General features: G+C 40.6%; 4 protein-coding genes across 5 annotated transcripts; 2 read left to right on the top strand and 2 right to left on the bottom strand.

Annotated features, from left to right (window-relative positions):
* Positions 1 to 162: 162 nt before the first annotated feature.
* mboat7 (membrane bound O-acyltransferase domain containing 7) lies at positions 163 to 8,461 on the bottom strand. Of its 2 annotated transcripts, XM_053495428.1 has the most exons (9): positions 8,380 to 8,461; positions 5,125 to 5,204; positions 4,713 to 4,842; positions 3,821 to 3,947; positions 3,563 to 3,719; positions 3,105 to 3,300; positions 2,846 to 2,998; positions 2,521 to 2,697; positions 163 to 2,181 (listed from the first exon to the last, which is right to left on the bottom strand). In XM_053495428.1, the coding sequence occupies exons 2-9, from the start codon at positions 5,198 to 5,200 to the stop codon at positions 1,827 to 1,829; spliced, it is 1,371 nt and encodes a 456-aa protein (XP_053351403.1). In that variant the 5' UTR covers positions 5,201 to 5,204; positions 8,380 to 8,461; the 3' UTR covers positions 163 to 1,826. The 2 variants fall into 2 exon arrangements, with proteins under 2 accessions (XP_053351403.1, XP_053351402.1); XM_053495427.1 differs by lacking the exon at positions 8,380 to 8,461 and having other exon boundaries at positions 5,125 to 5,901.
* Positions 8,462 to 8,735: 274 nt separating this feature from the next.
* Positions 8,736 to 12,267, top strand: LOC128519994 (glutathione S-transferase kappa 1-like; the record flags this gene model as incomplete). Its single annotated transcript, XM_053494009.1, has 5 exons — positions 8,736 to 8,771; positions 8,861 to 8,926; positions 10,549 to 10,630; positions 10,931 to 11,059; positions 11,267 to 12,267. Coding segments are annotated over 5 exons (543 nt in total), but the record flags the coding sequence as incomplete, so codon positions are not given.
* Positions 12,268 to 12,482: 215 nt separating this feature from the next.
* On the top strand, positions 12,483 to 15,772 carry LOC128520899 (glutathione S-transferase kappa 1-like). Its single transcript, XM_053495338.1, has 8 exons — positions 12,483 to 12,647; positions 12,732 to 12,803; positions 14,084 to 14,165; positions 14,640 to 14,768; positions 15,056 to 15,201; positions 15,316 to 15,432; positions 15,507 to 15,600; positions 15,687 to 15,772. Exons 2-8 carry the CDS (start codon positions 12,732 to 12,734, stop codon positions 15,734 to 15,736), a joined length of 690 nt encoding a protein of 229 aa, XP_053351313.1. The 5' UTR covers positions 12,483 to 12,647; the 3' UTR covers positions 15,737 to 15,772.
* A 176-nt stretch (positions 15,773 to 15,948) lies between these two features.
* Positions 15,949 to 23,707, bottom strand: styk1b (serine/threonine/tyrosine kinase 1b). Its single transcript, XM_053494950.1, has 10 exons — positions 23,581 to 23,707; positions 21,729 to 21,790; positions 21,457 to 21,636; positions 20,898 to 21,191; positions 20,546 to 20,727; positions 19,573 to 19,644; positions 19,132 to 19,340; positions 18,941 to 18,981; positions 18,752 to 18,848; positions 15,949 to 16,762 (listed from the first exon to the last, which is right to left on the bottom strand). The coding sequence occupies exons 2-10, from the start codon at positions 21,787 to 21,789 to the stop codon at positions 16,567 to 16,569; spliced, it is 1,332 nt and encodes a 443-aa protein (XP_053350925.1). The 5' UTR covers position 21,790; positions 23,581 to 23,707; the 3' UTR covers positions 15,949 to 16,566.
* Between the last annotated feature and the right edge of the window lie 323 nt (positions 23,708 to 24,030).

Below are 24,030 nucleotides of genomic sequence, written 5' to 3' on the forward strand. Positions count from 1 at the left end.
TCTGGTTTGGTATGTGGGTTTTGGCACTGGCATCCGGTCCAAGCGACGTCCGGCCAAGCGACGTCCCTTTTGCTGCACCTGTCTGTGCGGGACCATGGTGCACTGACATTGTGGTGTTAGGTGCAAAAGGTCTATTTACCAACACAGTAACGCAGGTTCGTTCCAACTTGAACTTTTAATATCAATTTCACAACTGTTTAGTCAAATCATAGTGAAAACAGCGAAACATTTTTTAACTCTTTAAAATATTTAAAAATACACACAAGGTTTACGTTCATATTCAACATGATGGAGTGACAGAAATACGGAAACATTTTTCTGTGAAAAGCAAAACGACACTTGCATCACAGACTTAGAAACCTGTTTTACGGAAATTTCTGTTTCTAAAAATCGCTGTGTTGTGTCATGACAGAAAGTAGGCTCTGTATAAAGAATGTTCCAGTAAAGCAAGGTTTAAGTATAGAGCAGATTGACAGAAAAATTTATTAAAATTTTCAGACCCATAAACAAATACAATAATATATAGTAAACCCCAGTAAAATAAAAGTGCTATGTTACAAAGATGGACTCCAAATCCCAAGAACTCTGGTAAAATTCTCGGACTAAACACGTACATTGAATCGCTTAAACTTTCACTTTCCGTTGCTGAAGCACTACACGTGGTCCGTCACATGATCCCTGATCACCTCTGTTCCTACGACAGTGCAGAGTTGACTGATTGGTGCAGAAGCAGTGCCTGATGGGTAATGTAGTCTTTACATGTTGGGTATGAATTTCTTTCATTGTTCATATCACTTTTGCCTTTTTCTGAACAATACTGGATGTAGATGGGCAGTTAGTACAGCCACAGTGCATGCTGGGAGATGTAGTTTCCTTTTGGCAAGTTATACTCACTAGCATAACACTTTTTCTAATGTAAACATTGACATGCTTTTTAAAAAAAATGAGAAATGGCAGCATTACAGCAGTGCATTCTGGGGAAACCGGTGAAGTAAGTGACAATTACTTTTTTTTTTTCCTACAACACTGCTGTTGTTATAGAAGCAGTGTACTCTGGGATATGGAGTTCTTAAACTCTTTTTTGTAATGATAAACTGTCCTGGTCCAACAGACAGCGTTAATGTGCAGTGCATGCTGGGAGATGAAGTAATTGTACACCGGTAACTGAATTAGTATTAGTATATCTGTTTTTGTTTCCTCCCTCCATCTGTCCATCATCTATTTCGTCTTTTAGGACATTCAGAGCACAGAAACGTCAAAATCCGTTCATCCCCCGTTTCAGTTCTGTTTTTAACACAACACAAATCTTCATCAGGCCAAGCGATGCATCTTTCTTTTTCCTTTTCATACATAGAGCCTTCTAGCTTTCTTTCATTGTTCCATGTATGCGTCTTTGATTTTCTATTTCCTTATTTTAATGTCTAAACTACTATCGTTCAATCTTTCTGCCCTTCATTCCTTTATTTTCCTTTTGATGTTCCTCTATCTCTATCGTTCCTCTATGTTTCTTTATCATCTCACCGTTGTGTTTTTAATTCCCTTATCCAATAAAAAAAATTATTTCCTTCTTTTGTTCCTTCTATAAACTTTTTTTTAATTTCTTTCTTCTGTCTGTTAATTTTCTTTATTCCCTTTCCTCAACTCTTTCCTTTATTTTATTCATTTCCGCTTGGAGTGAGAGTGTGTGCTAAAAACAGAGCTGAAACAGGGGCTAAAATGTTAATTGTACTTGGCACGGAAGCAGTGCATGCTGGGATTTGCAGTTCTTACACACAATCCCATAATGCACCGCAGAACTCGTTCGGCAGTTTGCGCTAAGAGGAGCGTCACTTGTCGTTCTCCGTCCTCGGCCGCTCCTTCCTTCCTCCTCCCATCAGCCTCCCGCCGGCGATGCAGACGAACGCCACGCCGTGGATCAGGAAGTAGATGGAGCTCCAGTAGTACAGCGTGTCGCTGGCCTTCAGCAGGACGAAGCCCATGCACATGTAGTCGTACGCGCGCATCTTCAGGAACCAGTGCACCCAGTCGAACACCTGCTGCCCCCTAGAGCCGAGACGTGTGCGCACGCATGACTCCATCGCCAGCTCTGCCGCGATACACACGGGGATGGTGAGGAACGACAGGTAGTAACCTGCGTGCAGCCCGTGCCAGTACGCGCTTACCAACATGGTCCATCCCGCTCTGGAGCAGGGGAGGGAGAGAGAGAGAGAGAGAGAGAGAAAGAAGGCAAGAGATACAGAGATGCAGTAAAATATGGGTGGACAGATGGAGAGAGAAGCAGAGATATAGGCAGGGGAGATAGACATAAAAGAAAAGTGAGACGGAAATGGAAAATGGAAAGAATAAAAAAAAGACAGAAGGAGGTGTAAGAGAGAAAGGGACAGAGGAGAAAGAAAGGAAGGGGGAAGAGAGAGAACTCGAACATTAAACTTTAAACATTAACTTTTTTACTAAAATGCAAATGTTCATGTACAGGTGTGTGTGTGTGTGTGTGTGTGTGTGTGAGAGAGAGAGAGATACCTCAGGGCGTAGGCTCTGAACGGTGCGCTGCTGTAGATGTACTGGTGAAGCCACCACTGCACCGTCATGTTCCAGTAGCGCATGCCGTGTCGCACTTTCACACAGAAGTCCGTATTGTAGCAGTCGATGTTTTGGATGGTTCTGAAGTCGTACTCGACCAGAGCACCGGGTTCAGGGCTAAATGCAAACACACACACACAAACAGTCCATCGATGTTTATGTTACTCTGATATGCAGTAACAGTAAAATGGAACCAGAGCAGTGCATGCTGGGAAATGTAGCCAAACGATAAAACTGTGTATAAGACTCATTGTACCATACAGACCTATATTGTACTGTAGGTCCGCCTCCAGGTTTAGACTCCGCCCCCTTTGGGTAACACCCGAGTCCCGCGGTGATGCAGCCGGCCTCGGCTCCGCACCACGCTGAGTAAAACCGCATGCGGAACACGAAAAACACCGCCACCATGTAGAAAAACCTACACACATACACACTGTACATCAGTTCACATCACAAACAGCGTGTGTTCAAGTCGAACGTCAAATGCAGGTTAACATGGAAGAAGAAGACAGCGACGAACGCACCGGTAGAAGAAGTTGTGCTCGAGGAAGTCGTCGGTGCGAACATAAGACAACGGGAAGAGGAAGTTAACGCTTATGAAGAAAGCGGCGTAAACGGGAACCATCTTTAACCTGTTCAGGCACGGCGCTTTACACGGGAGCGAGAGCGGCTCGGCCTGTTCGAGCCAGTCCACATACGTCTGATAACGGAAGAACGGCCCTGAGAGAGAGAGAGACAGAGAGGGGAGGAGAGATGGAACACCATGGACATCATTTTGAATGAAAGGTGCAATAGGAAAGATTTTATCTAGAATATGGTAAATGGGTGGAGCCAAGTGTATAACACTGCACATACAAAACCAGATTTTTCAAAACGGTTCATAATGATGCTCCTTAAATGCACTTCCTCTGTACTGCACCTTTAATGGCCTGATTACATTTTGGAACTCGTTTAATCTGACGTTGCGAAGAAACAGAATTACCTGTCATGACTCCGACGTAGCAGTAGCTGTAGGAGATGATGTCATACAGCGAGGGCTCCCGAGCCAGACGGCCAATCACGGGCGACTTGGAGAACGAGCTCACTTCTTTTTTCTTTTCAAAGTGATAGCTCTGAACCTCGTACGCCAAACTGACCATCTGTTGCACACGACACATTATACAACTGTATGATTCTTTATTTTTTGTCTGACGCGGGTTATGATAACACGACAGCGGGAAAACCCGGCGTCATGGCTGACCTTCAGTGTGAGGAGAAGCTGGATGGCATTAGCGAACGGTGATGGAGAAGGAAGTCCGAACCACGTGACCATACGGAAGAATAAAAGATAAAGGAATGTCCATCCGAGAGAAAGGGCCGGGGCTCTCCTGAAAAGAAATAAACAAAATATAGAGTATATAAACAATAACCGCAATATCAAACGTTATAACTTTAGTAGTTTAGGGATTCAAAACTTTAATCCATTTACAATGACTTACACTTAAAAGTCATTTTTAATAAAAATATTAAAAAGTGAAGCCAGGGTGTCTCTGAGGACCCCTGCTGGCTGGCTGCGGTACAGTTTTTTTTAACCCTGCTCATTAAAATGTTTCAACAAATTATTCTCTGATTCAGTTGACTCTGATATCCCTCACAGCACTGTTTCTTATAATAAACGCACAAAACATCTATCGATTCCTTAAAAATAATTCATGATTGTATTTGTTTTCATTTACATTCGCTAATTATTCCAACGTTACCTTGAGTAAAATAATTATGCAATGTGTGCTAGTTAGAAAATCATAGCGGTCATTAAATAGTGACAAAATTTCTTTTAATATTCAAAAGATTGTGGTTTGTCATATTTAAATGTGTCGCTTGCACAGAACCACAAACGCAGAGCAGAACAGGAAACCAGTACAACGTGCAGCGCTAATGATGAAATCACTGAAAACGACACGAAGACGAAATGCACGACCGACGCCCAAACATGCTTTGGATGTTTTTAGTAACAACAGCTCACTGAATACTGAATTGAGTAACAAGTGACTCTCGGATTTCAATGTTAACCTCATTGACCTCAATTATTCTCCTTTAAATGTAAAAGTGGGCGGCCCAAGGGCTAGGGCTAGGTTAAAAATCTGGACACACACCTCCAGTTGACTCGTATAATCAGCCATGTTCCCAGCACGGTGCACACGGAGTGTAAAACGTGAATCCCGCATGTAGCAATGGTAATGAGGAGACCCAAACTCAGTGCTGCCCTCTGCTTTACTGCAGGACCTGTTACACAACGCAACACACAAATAATGTTGTCGAAAGGAATTCATTATACTGTTTTAATAATATAGACTGTTATTGTATGTTAGACAAATCTACAGCGTGTACACCAGAATGGTGTCTCTGTACAAGACAAGGTTTCACATAGAACCCATTTTAAAAGAATCCTAATTAGCTAAAAAAATATATAAAAATAATATATATATATATATATATATATATATAAATAAAAGATCTGGTTTAACACGATGACTGGATGGTGACCTGCTGAGAGTCGGGACTTACTGAGGTGGCGGAACAGGAACCCCACAGGTATGGATGCGGTGATGACCCCCAGGTAGACCAGCTCATCTGGAGACATTTCTCTGGGCATGGTGAAAGGAAGTAATAATCAGAAGAGGTTCTATGACGTCAGCTCCGGTATATCAGAGCCGGAGTGGCTGATAAACATAAACTAGAAATGAATTATGAGTACGAGAGCCAAAATGGCCAATATTCTTCGAACAACTAGAGACAAATGTTAAACGATGGCAGGCCAAAAGGTCTGACATTTTACTAAGCATGTTACCTAAATATGAATCCTGCAAGAACCAAAACTAGACACGAGTTCTAAAATAGCTGATGTTCTACTAAAAACATCAATACATAAATCGTTAATGAATTAGAGCCGAAATGGTGACGTTTCACTAAGAACACTTACTAGAAATTAGTTCTGAGCTATACGAGCCAAAATGGCTAACTTTCTACTAAGAGTGTTAACCAAACATTAATCCTGCACTATAAGAACAAAAAAGGAAGGACAAACTTACTAGAAAAGAGAGACAAAATAGCTGCCATTCTTTAACTGAAAAAAATTGATTGGATTAATTAATAAAAAATAAATAAAAAATAGGAGTTCTGGTGAGAATGTTAACTAGACACAACTTCTAAAGTATGACGGCCAAAATGGCTGACGTTCCACTAAGACCACCTTCTACAAATGTATTCTGTACTAGAATTACAATAAATAAACTTGAACTACATTTTACTAAGAATACTAGACACCAATTCCTAATTATGGGAGCCGAAATTCACCAACGACACTAGACATAAGCGTTTGGGAGTCATATCCAAATCCAAAATGACTGATATTCTATTGAGAACGTTAACATGACATGAACTACAAAAGAAAACAAAATGATTGACGTTCTACTGAAAAACACAAACCAAAGCCAAAATGAGCCAAAATGCCGACATTCCACGAAGACCACTTATTAGTAATTAGTTCTGGACTATACAAGCCAAAATTGCTGACAATCAACTAAGAACATTTAACTGGACAAAACGTCTGTGAGTCTGAGAGACAAAATGGCAGAAGTTCCACAAGGAACATTAACTAGAAATTAATTCTTACTAATAGCTCTAGACATACAGTAAGTATTTGGGAGTCTTTTAACACAGTAGGCTACATGTGGATTTGAGAGTTTGGGACACAGCCAACATGAAGACTGCTCTAGTCGTCCCTACCCCGACACAAACTCCAGCGTCTGACAACCAGCCGAAATGGATCATGTCCTAGCAGGCCCCACCTCCACACGCATGTTCGGGACAGAGCTCTACAAGGCAAAGTTTCATAACTGGATATGAATTCGAGAATCTGTTACACAACTGAAATGGCAGACGTTCTAGTAAGATCACTAAGTAGAAATCAATTTGAGCTGTCTAAAGGTTTTTGATAAGCAGAACTTTCTAGTGAGGTTCTAGTGAGTTTTCTATGGTGCTGCGGTCACACTGAATTTACATGCGATGGAAAACACAGGACGTGTCAGAGATAACTCTCACATGTTACCACAGAGATGAGAGATAAGAAGCTCAGATCAGGTTTCTGATCTACGGTTAAAACAAATAGCTCTCTGATGGGCAAATGAGGGGAGAGTCGTGTTTCAGAGATGATGCACTCTGGCATTAATTTATGATTTATGATCTTCTCACTTGTTTGTTTAGAGCTACTGAGAGGGTTTTTCCTTTATGGAAAAGACAGGAACAAGATTTGAACCGGGGGGAAAAAAAAATGAGCGCATTTGTCTTTCAGCATCACATTATTGTAATATGATATCATAGTCTTAATGATGTCTACAATACACTCTAGGAAATATTAATAACATGGACTGACTGCACTGTTCATTTAATTTTGTGGAAGTTCTTTTCCAGAATATTTAAAATGTTAAAAATACTTTCATATTTAATAAAAAAGATTTAGATGCTGACAAACATCACGCATCGTACAGTTAGGGTGCTGCATCGCTATACACCTCTTTATATGCAGAAGAGGTGCGTCTGTGGGAACTGTACACTGTCGTGTGAAACTCGGCTGGTAGCTATCGCCACATCCTTTGTACAGCCCTGACCTCGTTCCAAGCCATCAAAGTAGTTCCTGGGAGGCCAGTGTGTCAGACGTGAAGCAGGCAGTCCACGATCAAAGAAAACCTTCTACCTTGATGGTATTCAAGCACTAGTTAATCACTGGGATAAGTGCATTAGAGTGGGTGTGAATCATATAGAAAAATAAAGAGAAGGAAGTTTTTACTTCACTCAGAAGTGAACACCCATTGCTGTTCACATCAGATGACATTGAGCCATCTTCTTTGGAGTGGTCTGCTGGGGCAGCAGCATCTCGATTGCAGACAGGAAGAGATTTGACAAACGTATTAAGAGGGCCAGCTCTGTCCTGGGAAGTCCCCGTGACCCAGTGCAGGTTGTGGGAGATAGTCAAGCCGAGCGTTAGCATCGGTCCTTCCTTCCTGCTGTGGTGACGTTATACAACCAGCACTGATCTCTGTCTAAAGTCTATTTGTAGTATAGTGTAAAAATCATATTTTATTTTTACACTACAGACAAACATACATCTGTTCCTGCTGTCACTTGGTGCTGACGTTGGTGGGCTAATAACGGTTTAAAACACAAGGAACTTGTTAGTGCAACAGAACAACAGAATCAGAAAAAGCTTGATTGCGTACTTGGCAGTAAAGCTTTTTCTGATCTGATCTTATCTTACGATTACAGATTGCAATAATTAATGATTTTGTTTCTTGTTTCCAGACTCGATGGCATTTCCCCCTGCAATATCTCTTAAAACATTAAGCATTGCAATACTTTTTATAAAATAATAGGTGAAGCTGTGTAAAGACATGTTCTGGTATGACAAAGGAGAAAATTTATTGTGTTTTGGTTTAAGGTTGTGTTAATGATCATTATATCTTCATTTATTTTTCTATCATCATGTCACACATTGGACTCATACAGTAATGCACATCAACAAATTACTAGTCTACAGCTATGCAATTTCATGTACACTTTTATTTTATAGTTATTGTGTAAATAATTACTGTTTTTATTTTTTATTGCAACATGTTAAAGGGTTCTGTCCAGTACTAACAGGCTATCAAAGCATAACAAGATCATGTAGCGTTTTAAACCTGCATTTTAAGCTTATAAGAGCATTTTAAATCTAGGACTTATATCCTTAAAACCTTTGCCTATTTTCTTTTTATTAATACTTACATGTGGCAGTTTTAATCGTGTTCCTGTCCTCAATTTCAACAAACACACACACACACACACACACACACACTTACACTGGGCGAATCACTTCCTGTTAGCGAGCGCACCGCACGCGCCGATTGGACGACGTGACGTTGTGATAAACTCGAGCTCCGATTGGCTGGTTTGGGATCCCGCCTACCAGGAAATGAAACGGTCTGGATCACGTGACCTAGGCCAACTGACTCGATTCGAACTGAATCTGAACTGAATTTGATTCTGTTTTGATTCACTGGTTTGACTTTGAGATATCTACTATTATTTTTAAATACTTTTTTTTTTAGCAAACTATAGAACCCATTAAGAGTTGAACCGTGACACAGTTCCGCGCTCGTGGAAGACGAGTACACAAGGTAAAGGCATCTATAGAGACAGTTTATTTATATATACATCAGATAAATAATGCAATTCAGAGGTTATTCAACACATAATTTATTTGCAGATGTCAAGGAAAGTGATTGAGCTCTTTTACGACGTGGTTTCGCCGTATTCCTGGCTCGGGTTCGAGGTCAGTCATCCTTTTATTCTGCTGCGAGAGTTAGGGTTGAGGGGTGTGTTCAAGAGCTCCGAAAAATCCTGTTTGCAAAAGTTCTTTAAATGTTTTTTTTTTTTTTTTTTTCCTTATAGCTGACCTGCTACATACAATTTATATAGTTTATAAATTTTTAAGTGACGTTCATAAACTTCATAAAGTTTATAAACTTATTCATGAATATAAAATCCATGATTATGTAAGTACCTTATTAAACCACACCTACTCAGTAAAGGGTTATGTGTCATTATAAAGATAGTCGAAGATGCACAACATAATGTCCTATTTTCTAGTACTAGTGAGTGCTACTGCCAGCTAAGGGATCGCCACGGCGGACCATCCGATCCCTACAACAACTTGGCTCAGGTTTTAGGCCGGATGACCTTCCTGACGCAACCCTCCTATTTAATCTGGGCGTGGGACCGGCACTGCATCCAGTGTCTGGGGTTTGGGATTTGGTGGGAGTCAAACCTGGGTCTTCCTCATGGCAGGCGAGAAACCTACCACTGAGCCACCAATGCCTGATGTTTTAGAACGAGGTACAGAAGTAACATGTAAGAAGGGCTGATCAATAAAATTCTCTTTGATCCGAGGTCCGAAGTTCATGTTTGTTTTAGGATTAAGATTTCTATACAGTATATTTATATGCAGTTATTGTAAGTCTATTAAAAAATTCCATAACATTTCAATACTATTTATTGTAAATTTTCAGGGGTGGCACAGTAGCGTAGTGGTTAGCACTGTAGCCTTGCACCTCCAGAATGGAGTTCGCATAATGGGTTTCCTCCCAGGCAGATTAGGCTCATTGGTGTTCCCAGATTGCCTGTTTTATGTGTGTGGCATGCTCTGTGATGGATTGGCACCCTGTCCAGGGTGTGCCCTGCCTCGTGCCCTCTCGTCTCCTGAGATAAGTTCCAGGCCCCCTGTGACCCGGTGTACGGGATGAAGCGGTATAGAAGATGAGAGATGAGGTCAGTTTGCATTAACTGTTAAACATATGGATGGTTTGATGGCCTTATATATTTTCTGGTATTTGTATGGAATACAAACCATTTTTAATCAATCTTTAGTGACTCTTCATTTGCACGCTGCTGTACTGTAAATGAATGTGAAATGACTGGTTGCTCTGTCATACTGCACTGTCAGTTCTCAGGCTGCTGCAGATACAGTATGTTTACTCATAGTGCCGCTTCACATTACTGCTTTTTATTTTCGGGAACATATGAGACAAACTGGATTCAGACTTCCCACAGGAAGATAAAACTTAGATTAATCTGTCTATTCATCTTTAAAGGTTCAGTTTTCTTTAAGTTTGTCATCCTGTTTCTTTTGCACAATCTGTGTATACATGGTAAACTACCACATTGATTGGCTCTGTTTAGTGAAATGTGTACAGCTATGCCCACCTTGAGGATAAAACGCGCTAGATTCCCGGTATGTTGATCATTTTTATTTATCTGAAAAGCAGAAGGGTTCGGATCTGAACCGTGGACCACCATTTAGTGATGCGTGTTTTAGATCATCATATAAGATGTCCTTTAAATATTTGTTTACTGATATGTTCTTATTTTTCTTTCTTTTATTTCCTCTTTGTTCAGGTGCTATGTCGCTACAGAAATGTGTGGAACATGGAGCTCAAACTACGCCCCGCCTTTCTGGGCGGCGTCATGCAGGCGTCAGGTATGCTTTAGACGCTTTTTTTTTTATTATCACAATCGTAAGAGCTCTTTTTCTGGAAGTACTCCGGTCTTCACTAACTATAGAGTTCTTCTAATAAAATATATAATTTTCTAGCCATAATTGCAATCAGTGGTACTGACCGCCCGCCATCTTGACAGTTTACGTTAAGATAGTTTAGCTATGTATATCAACATCGTACAAAGATTAGAAAGCAAGCCTACAACTTTTATATCAGAAGTCTTGCTTGCAATACACCCCTATGAAGACATGTAAAACCCCTGAGTGTGTTTGCGTTTGCAGGTAACAGGCCTCCTGCGATGGTGCCAAATAAAGCTCTGTACATGATGAAGGATATCGAGCGTCTGGCGTCTTTTGTGAACGTCCCTCTGCGTTCCCCGGCTGACCCGTTTGATGTTATGTTTTCGAAAGGTGTTTGCACTGTTTATTGCTGCTATATCTTAAATTTAACGTTGATGTCCCCTTGTGATAAATATGAATAGAAATGGGTAGAATGTATGGCACATTGTTCAATAATAGATAATAGATAATTTTAACGGCAGGAAAGTTAGATAGTAAGCTATCTAGCATCTCGTAATCATCGTCATCATCTCTCTTTCTTATGGCTTTCTCCCACAGGCACTCTCGCTGCGATGCGTTTCATAACGGCTGTAGCGGAGAAAGACAAAGGTAGCGATCACATAGTGGAGAAGGTTTCTAGAGAACTGTGGAATAGAATCTGGAGCAGGGATCAGGATATCTGTGAGGCAGCATCTCTCTCCGAGGTATTTGTGTACAAGTTGTCTGAACCGGTTTATGTAAACCCGTGTGTCCCACCAGGCGTCGCTGTTGACGTTCCGTTTTATTAGACCTATATGTCACCATTTTTATAATAGCCTACATATTTCATCAGTTATCTCGAAATTAAAGCAGAAACTAAGGTTTTGGTCGTGTTTTTGTTTAATATCTAACGTTTGAGTTGTTAATTCTTGGGTGTTTCTAGCTATGTGTTTTCGGTCCTCATTTTGTTGGAGGCCCCATGACCCACGACTAAGACCAAACTTTTTTGACACTGGGCAGCACATTTCGCTCCAGAATGCCTTGTCCGTCCTGAGTCCAAACTCAATCAAACACTGATATACCTTGACCTTGGGTTAGGGTTAACCCTAACCCGAGTTTACCTCTAATCTCTTGGCTAGTTGTTCTCGGCTCTTTGATTACAATAATGTCACTGATTACATTAAAGCTCTTTGTTTGTGTTATCCGTCTTTTCAATTAGTCCAGGTAGGTTGACTACAGTCCTGTGGTAGTTAAACTGTATAATATGTGTAACTGCGGTCACAGGAACATCAAGCTGCTTGGAGGTGATCTTATTGCCGTTAACATGTTTATCTCCAATTTTCTTTTTAATCCTGAGACAATGGTCTTCTCAGATTTCTCTGGTTCATGTTCAGTGTGGTACAGAGACTATCTTTCACCCTTTAAATGGACAGACTGACTAATGTACAAGCGTGAAGACACCACCTGTGATGCTAATTACAGGACACACTTTAAGTTTAACGTGTCCCTATGGTCAAAGTATTTTCAATCTTTTCTGAAGGGTACCATAATTTTTGCTCAGGCCAGCTTTTTAATATGCTTCTGGTAAATCAAAATTTAAAAGCAATATCTAATTTTCAGTAGCTAATATTTTAGTAGATTTGAATTTATCATTACTTTTGTCAGTTATTTTAGTGACCATTTTTTTTCCTTTAACGGAAGGGCACCAACAATTTTAATAATTAAAAAAAAAAAAGCTCTTTTTTCCTGTGCTTGAATTTGCCTCAGACGTTTTACGGTTGGTGAGGTCACGTGACCGCCGTTCTGCTTCAGGCTTTGAAGCAAAACGAGTCGAGTGAATCGCAGAGAGTCGAATGATCTGAATCATTTAAAAAAAGTGTTTAAAGGTCGAATCTGCAAAACGAGGAGCCAGACGTTACACGCGCGCGCGCCTCAGGTGTCCTCTTATTGACCACGCGAGGTACGTAACTAATAAACAAAGTGCATTAATGATAAAGTCGAGCTGTACGGTGGTTCTTTAAACCAGTAAACATTTTATCCGCAGATGTCCGGCTCTAGGAAGGTGATTGAACTGTTTTACGACGTGGTTTCGCCTTATTCCTGGCTGGCGTTTGAGGTAAAGTCTTAAAGTCCACAGTGGATTCTCCTGCACAGATGCGCGCGCGCACACAAACGCACACTTGCTGGAAGCCCCGCCCCTTTCCCCGTATCGTCTTGGGGGCAAATTTCTTTTAACCTAATGATGGGGAAAAAAGATGCATGCAGAAACAGTTGTAAGATCAAACCGTTTAAAAAGTATTTAATATGAATGAAAAGTGATTTAAAAGTCTGAAACAGGTCATGTACAAGGTTGTAAATGGGGACATCAATGCTGAACCTCAGTTTGACTTAAGACTAGTGTTAGTACCGGAGAAGAGTTCCAGTGTTATTTTAAAAAGGTTAAAACTAATCTAATGAGCTATATTGTAATCAGTAATATTATTTCGGGTTAAAGTCCACGTGTGTGTTTCTGTACGGCAGAACTTTCTGTCTAACTTATTAATACAAAGAAATAATAATTTATAAAAATTAAGCTTGAGTATCTTACGCCATTTAAGTATCTTCTTACCTCTTCAGCCAAATACGCTCCCTGTTCTGTAATCGGAGAGCGAAAAAGTAGATCGGATGAAGATAAAGTTTTGTCTTAAAACGACTCCAGCGCATTAAAATTCACTTATACCACTTCAGCGCTGTTATTTCAGCCAAAGTGAAAATATACACTTATCCCAGTAAAAATACTCAGATTAGCATTTCTAATTAATATCTATTGGTGCATTGTAAAGTAGATTATTAAGTCCAGTACACATAACTGTTCACCGCTTTTACTCAACATTTAATTTCACTTATGATGCAAGTTAAACATAAGGCAGATCTCGTAAGTACTGCAGAAGTTTCTTTAAATTCTGTCAAGTGGTCGATTTACACGTTCGCAGTACGCTGTCAAAACTTGTGGTTTATAATCTGACACATAACTGCTCATAAGTTCACTTTTACTCAATATTTTGATTTTATTTATGCAACAGGTTTAACCTCAGACACATACCTGGGGACTGGCCAAGTTTCATTAAATTCTGTCCAGCCGGTTTTGCGTGATGCTGTGGCAAAATCTGACTGGACAGACATACAGACAGAAATTTTCCTAAGACTGGTTTTGGGTCCTCCAATGTATGACGTGCAAAAATATCATTGAAAGAGCGAGTTCTGACCAATGTACAGACAAAACCTTTTATTAATATAGATGTGCAAAGTTATAAAAGTGTGCATGTCCACATTTGTATTAATTCACGTAAATCCTAGAATAGGTACAAAGAAATCCAACTTTTCTACTTTAATCTGGCTAACTTTCGCTGTGTTCAGGTGCTGTGTCGGTACAGAAATGTCTGGAACATCGAGCTCAAATTGCGTCCTGCGTTTTTGGGCGGGGTCATGCAGGGGTCAGGTAAGTAATAATTTTAATTTTGCTGTCTGATTGCCATATTAGTTAAAGTGCCTTTTAAAAAAAGCAATCTATTACTTATAGGGGTAGTACAACTGGTTTACACAATGGATTTATAAGAATCCTAAATCCTGTGTTGAATAGTAGAAGCATGTCAGCAGAAGAATTACCTCTATCGTCCCTCAGCAGCAGGTGGTCAATAAATAATAATTAAAAGCGACTTCTCGGGTTGTGAAGAAAAAAATACAGCAAACAATTCAGCAGAAGTAGACAACTTGCACAAGTTCATCATTCAACCCTGTGCTTCTGTTATTTTATTAGCTTGTACAGAATAATGAACTGTACGTTGATCCGAAACTCATGCATACTACTTATTTTAATGCCTGCTTCTCATAACCACTTTCTAAAAGAAATCATATATGTCAATCATAAACTAAGTAAAGACTCCAATGTGTGTGCGTGTGTGTGTCTGTTTAGGCAACAGGCCGCCTGCGATGGTGCAGAATAAAGGTCAGTATCTGGCGAAGGACCTGACCCGACTGGCGCCTTATATGAACGTGCCTCTACGCCAGCCGTCCGATTTTGCTGAGGTCATGTTTAAGAAAGGTATTTTTTTATTTTAATAATTCATGATTACTACATTGAACATTTGTGCGGCTTTGTGTATTTACGGCTTGGACAAATGTTGGGACGTTAATGCAGCAAATGTGTTGTTTATCAAAATCTAGTAATAACATTGTATCCTAAGTGCTCTTAAGTTCCATCAACATTTATTTTGTAAAAAATAAAATTGTGAATCCATCATTGGTGGCTCACTTGTAGGTTTCTTGTCTGCTGTGTAAAATTGTGTTGTGCTGCAGATCTTACAAAAATGTTTTCTCTCTCTCTCCCAGGTTCTCTGGCCGCAATGCGCTTTATTACAGCCGTAGCAGAAAAAGAAAAAGGCAGTGATCGTCTGGTGGAGAAAGTTTCTAGAGAGTTATGGAAGCGAATCTGGAGCACGGATCAGGATATCTGTGAGCGGGCGTCTCTCACGGAGGTAATCCTCACAGTTCGGGACGTACATATCAAAAAGGAGAAGTTTTGTTATAAATAAATTTTTTAAATTTCAAACACAGGTATGAGTAAAAATATGTTCTTCAATGTCGCCCAGGCAGGACTAAAGGCTGGCTTGTCCTCCAGGGAAGTGGAAGAACTGCTAGACCTGGCCAAGTCTCAGCCAATAAAAGACAAGTTGAAACAAGCTACTCAGGAAGCACTTGATTACGAGGTGGGTGTCAAAAACATTCCCTTCTTATCGATCACATTTTACAAGCATCAAACTTTTTTTCTGTTTTTCCACAGGCGTTTGGGTTTCCTTTCATAATTTGTCATGTCGACGGAAAACCCGAGGTGTTTTTTGGATCGGACAGGTTCGAGCTTATGGCTTACTGCATCGGTAAATCTGATTTGCGTTTATATTCAGATACATTATTTAGGTACCATCTGCAAATCTAATTGATTGTGTTGCATTTTGTCTTTTAGGAGAGAAATGGCTCGGCCCACAACCTGACAAGTCAACTTCAAAACTTTAACGTCACTCATTATTTCAATAAAGTGTGTACCTAGTCCTTGTGTGTGTGTGTGTTGGTGTGTATTGGATGGGGTAAATGTCGCTAAACTAGAATGTCGAGTTTGTTTTAAATGTCCTATCGACCTGAAGCTATTTATAGGACGTGATGAAGTAGAGGAAAAAGCAGAATGTGTAAATGCACACGTTCTTTAAGAAATAAGGAAAACGACATAATCACTATATGATTGGTCTTCTTTTATTTTGTCTTATTGGAGTAAGACAAAAGCTGATGACATACAGTACACCATGAACCATTTAGAAAAACTGTATTGTTCAGTGTAGAAACTATAGGCTGGATCAGGTGTTAGATTTGCTAAAGCTGGAATAAATGAAACTGACACCAAACATTTAAAATGTAACATTTAAATCTAGTAAATAATCTTAAGATTAGTTTAAAAAATATGTGAAACACTGTATATTGAAATTTATTTAAATATGTAAGTATAGAACGGTGTAAAACTGTCTATATAATCTGCTACACTATAGTGCAATAATATTCACTGAGGTTTTACCCATGTCCCATGACACATTGCGGGGTGGGGGTAAGATATGGTTGAGATGGGGTTTAGGGGATAGTCTGGGTTTTACAATCTTTTTGGGGCGTCAGTTGGATCATGCCTCTTTTTGCGTTATGTGGAAGGAGTTAACAATTCAAAACCTGGGTTGTACCATTGTTCAGTTGTGCAGGTTTCGATCATCATTCTGGACTGAAGAAGCAAACAACAGTCCGAACCTCAAATGTGTCCTTTTTGGCTGTAAGGTTCCCTCAAATCCCAAAGTACTTTGACATTTTCAGAGCACGGTGTAGTTGTTGACATCTCCATATCCTGCCTCCTGAAGGTAGTGCTCGATGCTGATTGGCTGAGTTGCCCGGAGGACTGTTTTGTCGTTGGCGCTCTTCTCTCCTGATTGGAGTTTCTGTCTGAGCTCAGTTAACGAGAGGCGGTCTTGTTCCTTCCAGTGGCAGCAGCTTTTGATGATGGTGTAACTAGTAAAAAAAGCAAAAAGTATTTTTTTTTAAATACTGGTATAAACACTATATAAACACTAACATGGGATTTTACCTAAGGGATGAGCAAAAGAGAGAGATAGGATTGTGAGTCTGTGTGAGAAGAGATGAAAGTACAAGTAAGCTTAAAGAGTATGCTGCCTGAAGGACTGAATAGATCAAAAGCTGCACTGATGTCACTGTCATGAAAACTGCCACCTAATGTGCCAACGAAAAGCCATGGTTTACATCAGAGGTTCACAAACTACTGAGAATCTAGGTGGTTGATTTTCAGAGCAAGAGATGAAGTGGTCAAAGTGGCGAGATGCAACCTGTGCCATCAGGCTGGCAAAGTTACATGCATGGAAAATCAATGATAATTTCTCCTGTTTGAAAGACACAGTGCGTGTGGAAGGGCATCCAGACCATCACAAACTACAGACTCCTGTCACATACACTACTAGTCGAAAGTTTAGACACACTTTTTCTAATTCCATCATCTTTCCTGATTTTTATTTCTTTTTACGCCAGGGGTCTTCAAATCCAGTTCAACGCAGTTTGGTGATTCTTCTTCTCGAACACACTTAATTTAACTAATATGTTAATTACTAGGTTCAGTGAGTGTGTTTAGGTGTTGGTAAATTACGAAGTGTTCTGGTCACTGGCCCTCCAGGACTGGATTTAAAGGCCCCAGTTGTACACTGTAAATAATCTCTTTCGAACAATTGATATTGAGATGTATATCTGCTACTTCTGCTGTATAAAGGCTTCATAACGGCTCTAATCTGAGGTGCTGGTTGTTAATTAGTGATTTCTGAAGCGGGTGACTCTTAATGAACTTCTCCTCTGCAGCATAGGTATGTTTTGGTCTTGCTTTCCTGAGAAGGTCTTCATGAGAGCCAGTTTCATCATGGTGCTTGATGGGTTTTGCAAATACATTTGACAATACTGTTCTTGCAAGAACTGTTCCAGGAGGGCTGACTATAGTGTCTGAAAATAAAGACTGACTGTTGTTATTGTTACTTTAATCACTTGTTGTAATTACCTAATTCCAATCTTCAATATTGTTCTGAAATATAGAAAATATATCCAAACTTGTGCCCAAACTTTTCATTCGTACTGTATGTGCAACACTGTGCACTCAATCGCACTTAACCCCTTCTATGCCAGGTTTGAGGTCCAGAACACTAGAGGGAAACCATCCATTCTTCAACAGATGACCTGTCCTTTTCCATTGTAAAGTAATAGTCCTCAGGGTCAACCCACATAAATCTATGGGCCCCCATAATGTACCAGTTAGAGTTCTTAAAGTGTCAGCCAGACAACGCCATTGTGGTGGGGCTCATCCGCATCAATGTTGACAGAAGGTCCAATGGTGGGCAGAATAGTGCACAGACAGCTTTATCTTTATCTCAATGTTGGGAAGACAATGTTGGGAAGGTGCATTCTCCATGCACCATCAATGGTGCCATGGTGGAGTGAGTCAAATGCTCTTTGGTATTCACATCGCAATGGTCCTTTCCTAGACCACTCGCACCTGCACTATCTTCAGTGGCTGAAAAAGTTGCACTATCTCACACCCATACTTGCAATCTTTTACTTGATTCCCAGAAGAATGTCCTGTTTAGCTGCATTACCTTCTGGTATGGGTAATGCCATGCCTCCAAATACAGAGCACTCCAAAAAGTTTTGGGGACAGTGGAGAAGCTCATCACTTCCCCTCCTCCGGTTAGAGATATTTCTCTCATAGTTCATCTAAAAGACCATCACTATTGTGGCAGACTCCTCTTACTAATTCCCTGAAGTGTTCACCCCTTCACGTCGGGGAAAAGGTCCTGCAGCATCAGGAACCATAGTCGGTGGAATAGCTTCTTCCCCCCAGCAGTCTAACACCATGCTGCTCCAATCGACCCTAAACCCCATTCTCCACACCCTTCTCTAACCTCACACCACCTTGACAGAAGAAGAGACTGTGAGTGTGTAACGTACAGTGAGTTGGAACACCCGTGTGGTTTCTTCAGTGATTTTCCTCTCTGGAGAAACTGCAGCAGCTCATTAACTTGAACCTCTGCAAACGGAACCTCACCTGCCGGAGAACAACACATCAGACATAAAACCGGAGACCAAGAGACTGGGAAAAAAATAGAACCGAGCGAACAATGAGGAATCGCCACTCACCGAGAGTCACCATTTCATACAACAGCAGGCCGAATGACCACCTTCAACAATGAAAACAGAAAAAAACGTCTGTATTCTTAAGTTTTTTTATTTTAGAGCTGCCCATGTTACTGCTCGTTATTATACATATGTATTAATCTTTAAAAAACTTTATTACAAAGATAAAAATGAAATGAATGAAAATAACATACACGTCACTCTTTTGGTTCGCCCCTCTGTTAGCCAGCACTTCCGGCGCCTGCCATTTTTTTTGTCCGAGATCGCTTTTGTAACTCACGCCATACGTGTTTCTTGTGTATACATCGTCGAGACCCCACAGTTTAGCTGTGAACATTTGTGTAATTAATACACTGTGGGCTTTGATTTTCCCGTGAATCAGCTCTTTGGAGTGCAGAAAGTCCTGTTTGGGAGGAGAAGTCGAGCAACTGTTAGTCAGCTACCTGTTAAAAGTTTGAACACAGAACTAACAGTCTAGATGATAGAAAAGACATTTGCTATATGATATAGGTAATTTTATAGTAGCTAGCCAACAGCTTAGCTCATCAACTAATAGCCTGGTACCTATTCTCAGGTGAGGAAATGTGAAGTACATTGGGATGATGCCCTGAACAGGAACATGAAAAATGTCTCACCAAAGCGGAGGCCACCTGAGAGGCCATAGTGAAGATCTGCCTTTCAGTTATCACACCGGAGTCAGGTCCTGCCTGGCAATAATAATAATAATAATATATTTGTGGCAGTTTGTGGCATAAACTACTCTTCCCCACTTGTCCATCTCTCTGTGTGACTGTGTCTCTCTGTGAGAGTGTATAATATGGTCCCTTGCCTGTCTGTCTCTCTGTGCGTGTATAATACATTTTCTCACCTGTCTGTCTCTCTGTGAGTGTATAATACTTTTCCACCTGTCTGTCTCTCTCTGTGCGAGTGTATAATACAGTCCCTTGCCTGTCTGTCTCTCTGTGTGAGTGTATAATACGGTCCCTTGCCTGTCTGTCTCTCTGTGCGTGTATAATACATTTTCTTACCTGTCTGTCTCTCTCTGTGAGAGTGTATAATATGAATCCTCACCTGTCTGTCTCTCTGTGTACATGTATAATACGGTCTCTTGCCTGTCTGTCTCTCTGTGAGTGTATAATACTTTTCCACCTGTCTGTCTCTCTCTGTAAGATTGTATAATACGGTCCCTTGCCTGTCTGTCTCTCTGTTTGAGTGTATAATACTTTTCCACCTGTCTGTCTCTCTCTGTGCGGGTGTATGATATGGTCCCTTGCCTGTCTCTCTCTCTGTGTGAGTGTATAATACGGTCCCTTGCCTGTCTGTCTCTCTGTTTGAGTGTATAATACTTTTCCACCTGTCTGTCTCTCTCTGTGCGGGTGTATAATATGGTCCCTTGCCTGTCTGTCTCTCTGTCTCTCTGTGTGTGTATAATACATTTTCTCACCTGTCTGTCTCTCTCTGTAAGAGTGTATAATACGGTCCCTTGCCTGTCTGTCTCTCTGTGTGAGTGTATAATAAGGTCCATAGCCTGTCTGTCTCTCTGTGAGTGTATAATACTTTTTTTCACCTGTCTGTCTCTGTGTTTGAGTGTATAGTACAGTTTCTCACCTGTCTGCACTTCCACAGATAGCTGAGCAGGTCCTGGTTCTCGAGTTCCTCCATGACCATGATGAGTGGTGCTCGAAGGGAAACAACGCCAATCAGCTCGGGCAGGAACGGGTGAGGACCCAACTGAGACAGGAAAGACGCAAAGCCAAGGAAGGTCTGACACTCCGTCTCACTTGCTGAGTCTGACAGACAGGTAAAGAGAGACAAAGAGGGGGACCAAATGTTGTGCATACTGAGATGCTAGATATCTATCTATCTATCTATCTATCTATCTATCTATCTATCTATCTATCTATCTATCAGGCAGGGTACCTCGGAGAACATGATGCACAGGACAAATCCTCGCACTCACCATTGAGGACATGCAGCACCACGTTGCGGTTCTCCATGCGTGCTCTGTAGCGCGACACCTTGGCGTCCGACCTCAGAGCGAATGCGGCAGGCAGCGACGTCACGAGCTTGAACTTCTCGGGAAGGCGCTGGCGCGGGGCCTCGCGTGGGTTCAGCAGGGCAGCATTGCTGAAGATGGGATTGTCAATGCCACGGGCGGCACCACCGGCACGCAGTGATGACGTGAACGTGGAGTAGGATGGCGTGTGATCTAGCGGTATACTCTCTCCTTCTAAAGCATTCAGACCCGCTGGAGCTGCAAGGCGAGAACCAAATTCAGAAAAACAACTTATTCTCTAGTATTATAAACATAACCCTTATGTTTATATTACTGCATATAGTACTAATTGGCATTCGACTTATAACCTAACTCAAAAAAATGGTATTTGGAATCTCGATCTATTATGTTATAAGTCTATCATGGTAAATAGACGTGGATCTGCCAAATATAAGTGGGAATGTTTTTTAGAATAAATAAAAAATAATAAATAAAAGTGACTTTGCCACTGTGTGTCTCTTACCGTCGATCCCGTTCACGATCCTGACGGGGCCGCGGCTTTTCTGCCACGTGTTCCTAGGGCGCACTTTGTGTACCTTTTCAGGACAAAAGCGCAACAGAAGGAGGATCCCGAGTATCACGACAAAACTGAGCAACAGCAACACAGGAACGATGATCACTTCCTGCTCGTAAACACGGATCTCTGCAGGAATGCAGATACACAGAAATCAGTATGCATCACTGAATATTATTATTATTATTATTATTATTATTATTATTATAATTATAACTCACTACACAGTGTGTCTCCTGATGCACACAATGTGTATTCCTGAGAGCTGGTTGTAGACGCCATTCTGTATTAAAACCACACAACGTTTATTCACACACTATGTCTCTCACACACACACTCCTGTTTACATTTCTGTTTTTTTTGCTTTGTGACTGTTATCAAGCATTTAAGCAAATACAACACAGCTGAATGACACAGATGAAAAGATCAGGTCTTGTGCTTTCCCTCGATACACACACACACGGGCTAACAGATCCTCATTTAGCTGTACATCATGAAAAAACTTGGATTATAACTGTGGATTAGAGTAAAAATTTTTTCACAAATATTGTAATATTTACATATATTAAAGAACACCAATCGAGCTATATCCAATTATAGTTCCTGTAAATGCTGAGAAACTAGTTTTAAGTTCTTTTTGTTTTGTTTTTTGCTCTGTTTCGCTCTGCAATTACACCTGAAAACCACTAGTTGGCCGTGGGGTTTCTATGCCATTGTGCTGGGTCTCTTTGTCTCTGTCTGGTGAAGTTTTTTGGCAAAATTGGAAAAAAGCAAAAAGGAAGAAAAATGGAATAAAATAGAATAAAAACATAAATACAGGAAACTGGAAATGCATTGCTACCAGGGGGACAAATCAGAGTTAGTGTGACGTATAGTTACAATTTTGGGGAGGTGCACGTGGACTACGCAGGAGGACTACGTGGCTACGCTGAGACCTAAGGTGTAGACTTGATGCAGAAGATATAAAAGTTTTTTAAAAGCTTGTCATGTTACGCAAACAACGCAAAAGACTCTTACGAAGTCCTGACACTGGAGACTCCTTTCTCCATCTGAAGAAAACATTACTGCATAAACTATGACATTTTTTTTTACTTTACTTCAAGCATCCGCTATGCAAGTACAATGTTGTCATAGAAACAATTAACATATTACACTGAATAACATAAATAAAGATCAGCCCTGTGACCAATCAGATTTGAGAATACAACCTCGTTATTCGTATATTCAATAGATGTCACAGCGCAGTAAGCTACATCAACAGCATAACGACAACATCCCATAATTCTCATGAGTCAGATATCACCCATTAAAAAACAGATTTTTATATTTCAAGCATTTCTAGGTCTCGTACAACAAATGTGAAACAATTCTAACACCTGCTGAACCCAAAGTGAAAGTTTGAAAGTGCGGTTTATTTACTTATTGACGTATTAATTACACAACTATACGGAGGAATCATTAAGCATAAAGTTAAATCAGGAAACAAAGCAGATCTCAGCGACTGTCGTGTCTCAGTTGGCTAAACTGTTCCTTTAATAAAATACCAGCAACACTATTGAGTGTGTTTAGGGTCACAACAAAAGACACACCTCGAACTAAAGCCTTAAATTACAACACTGCTGCACTAAGGGTGTGTGTATGTGTGTGTATTCGTGTGTGTTGTGGAAATGGTCTAACCTCTAAGTGTCAGAATATTTTATTTACCTAGGGTGTTTTACTGAAATAACTTATATATTGTCTACAAATTAGGCCACTCAAAACACACACGCGCACACACACACGCACGCACGCACGCACGCACGCGCAGAACAGGTCCGGGTTTTCCTGTATGTCAACGTGTCAGAAGAGCCAAACCTGTCTGACTGCATTTTTATTACCGAAGAAAAACATTAACAAACACACACACACACACACACACATACATTAATCTAATCTGACTTCTATAAGAAACGTGCGAAATAAAATGAGTGAACGAGAATGAAAGAGGGAAATAAAGACAGTTACTTTAGGGTCTCGAGTAATCCTTCTGAAACAGCATGACACACAGATAGATGATGATTCAGTGTGACTTACCTGTGTATGTGTGTGAGAGCAGGAGAGAGAGAGAGAGAGAGAGAGAGAGGGAGATGCTGTCAGCTTGCCTTCAGCATTTTTACCTCTGCACCTCTCTTACTCCACGCTATTATCCACGTTTGGTCTCTTCAAGTCTCTCAAACCAGTTTTACTGTATCCCGTCCCTCCCTCTCCCTGGCTAGCTGTGTCAACCTTTCTCTTGCTCCACCTCTCTCTCTCTCTCACTCTTGATGTCCTTTTATTTCTCTCTCAAGGTTCAAAGGGTGCTTTTTTAGCATGACAAATATGGACACTGATATCGACAAAGCTCAGACACAAGTCACAAGATAACAGCAGAAATAAATATATATATATATATATATATATAATAAATACTACTATTATTACCACTACTATTAATAACGGCAACACAGTGGGTTAGTGGTTAGCCCTGTGACCTCGCACCACCAG

The sequence above is a fragment of the Clarias gariepinus genome, chromosome 4 (assembly GCF_024256425.1).
Source record: "Clarias gariepinus isolate MV-2021 ecotype Netherlands chromosome 4, CGAR_prim_01v2, whole genome shotgun sequence".
NCBI lineage: Eukaryota > Metazoa > Chordata > Actinopteri > Siluriformes > Clariidae > Clarias > Clarias gariepinus.

What these genes read in the sequence shown, in the direction of transcription:
- mboat7 (XM_053495427.1), bottom strand. Translation starts at nt 5,212, where the DNA reads ATGCCCAGAGAAATGTCTCCAGATGAGCTGGTCTACCTGGGGGTCATC. An exon ending in ATTATACGAGTCAACTGGAG is followed by an intron (nt 3,948 to 4,712) that starts GTGTGTGTCCAG and finishes ATTTCTTTTCAG; the next exon opens with GAGAGCCCCGGCCCTTTCTC. An exon ending in AGCTTCTCCTCACACTGAAG is followed by an intron (nt 3,720 to 3,820) that starts GTCAGCCATGAC and finishes CGTGTGCAACAG; the next exon opens with ATGGTCAGTTTGGCGTACGA.
- LOC128520899 (XM_053495338.1), top strand. Translation starts at nt 12,732, where the DNA reads ATGTCCGGCTCTAGGAAGGTGATTGAACTGTTTTACGACGTGGTTTCG. An exon ending in CGGGGTCATGCAGGGGTCAG is followed by an intron (nt 14,166 to 14,639) that starts GTAAGTAATAAT and finishes GTGTCTGTTTAG; the next exon opens with GCAACAGGCCGCCTGCGATG. An exon ending in AGGAAGCACTTGATTACGAG is followed by an intron (nt 15,433 to 15,506) that starts GTGGGTGTCAAA and finishes GTTTTTCCACAG; the next exon opens with GCGTTTGGGTTTCCTTTCAT.
- styk1b (XM_053494950.1), bottom strand. Translation starts at nt 21,789, where the DNA reads ATGGCGTCTACAACCAGCTCTCAGGAATACACATTGTGTGCATCAGGA. An exon ending in GATCGTGAACGGGATCGACG is followed by an intron (nt 21,192 to 21,456) that starts GTAAGAGACACA and finishes CTCGCCTTGCAG; the next exon opens with CTCCAGCGGGTCTGAATGCT. An exon ending in GGTGCTGCATGTCCTCAATG is followed by an intron (nt 20,728 to 20,897) that starts GTGAGTGCGAGG and finishes CCTGTCTGTCAG; the next exon opens with ACTCAGCAAGTGAGACGGAG.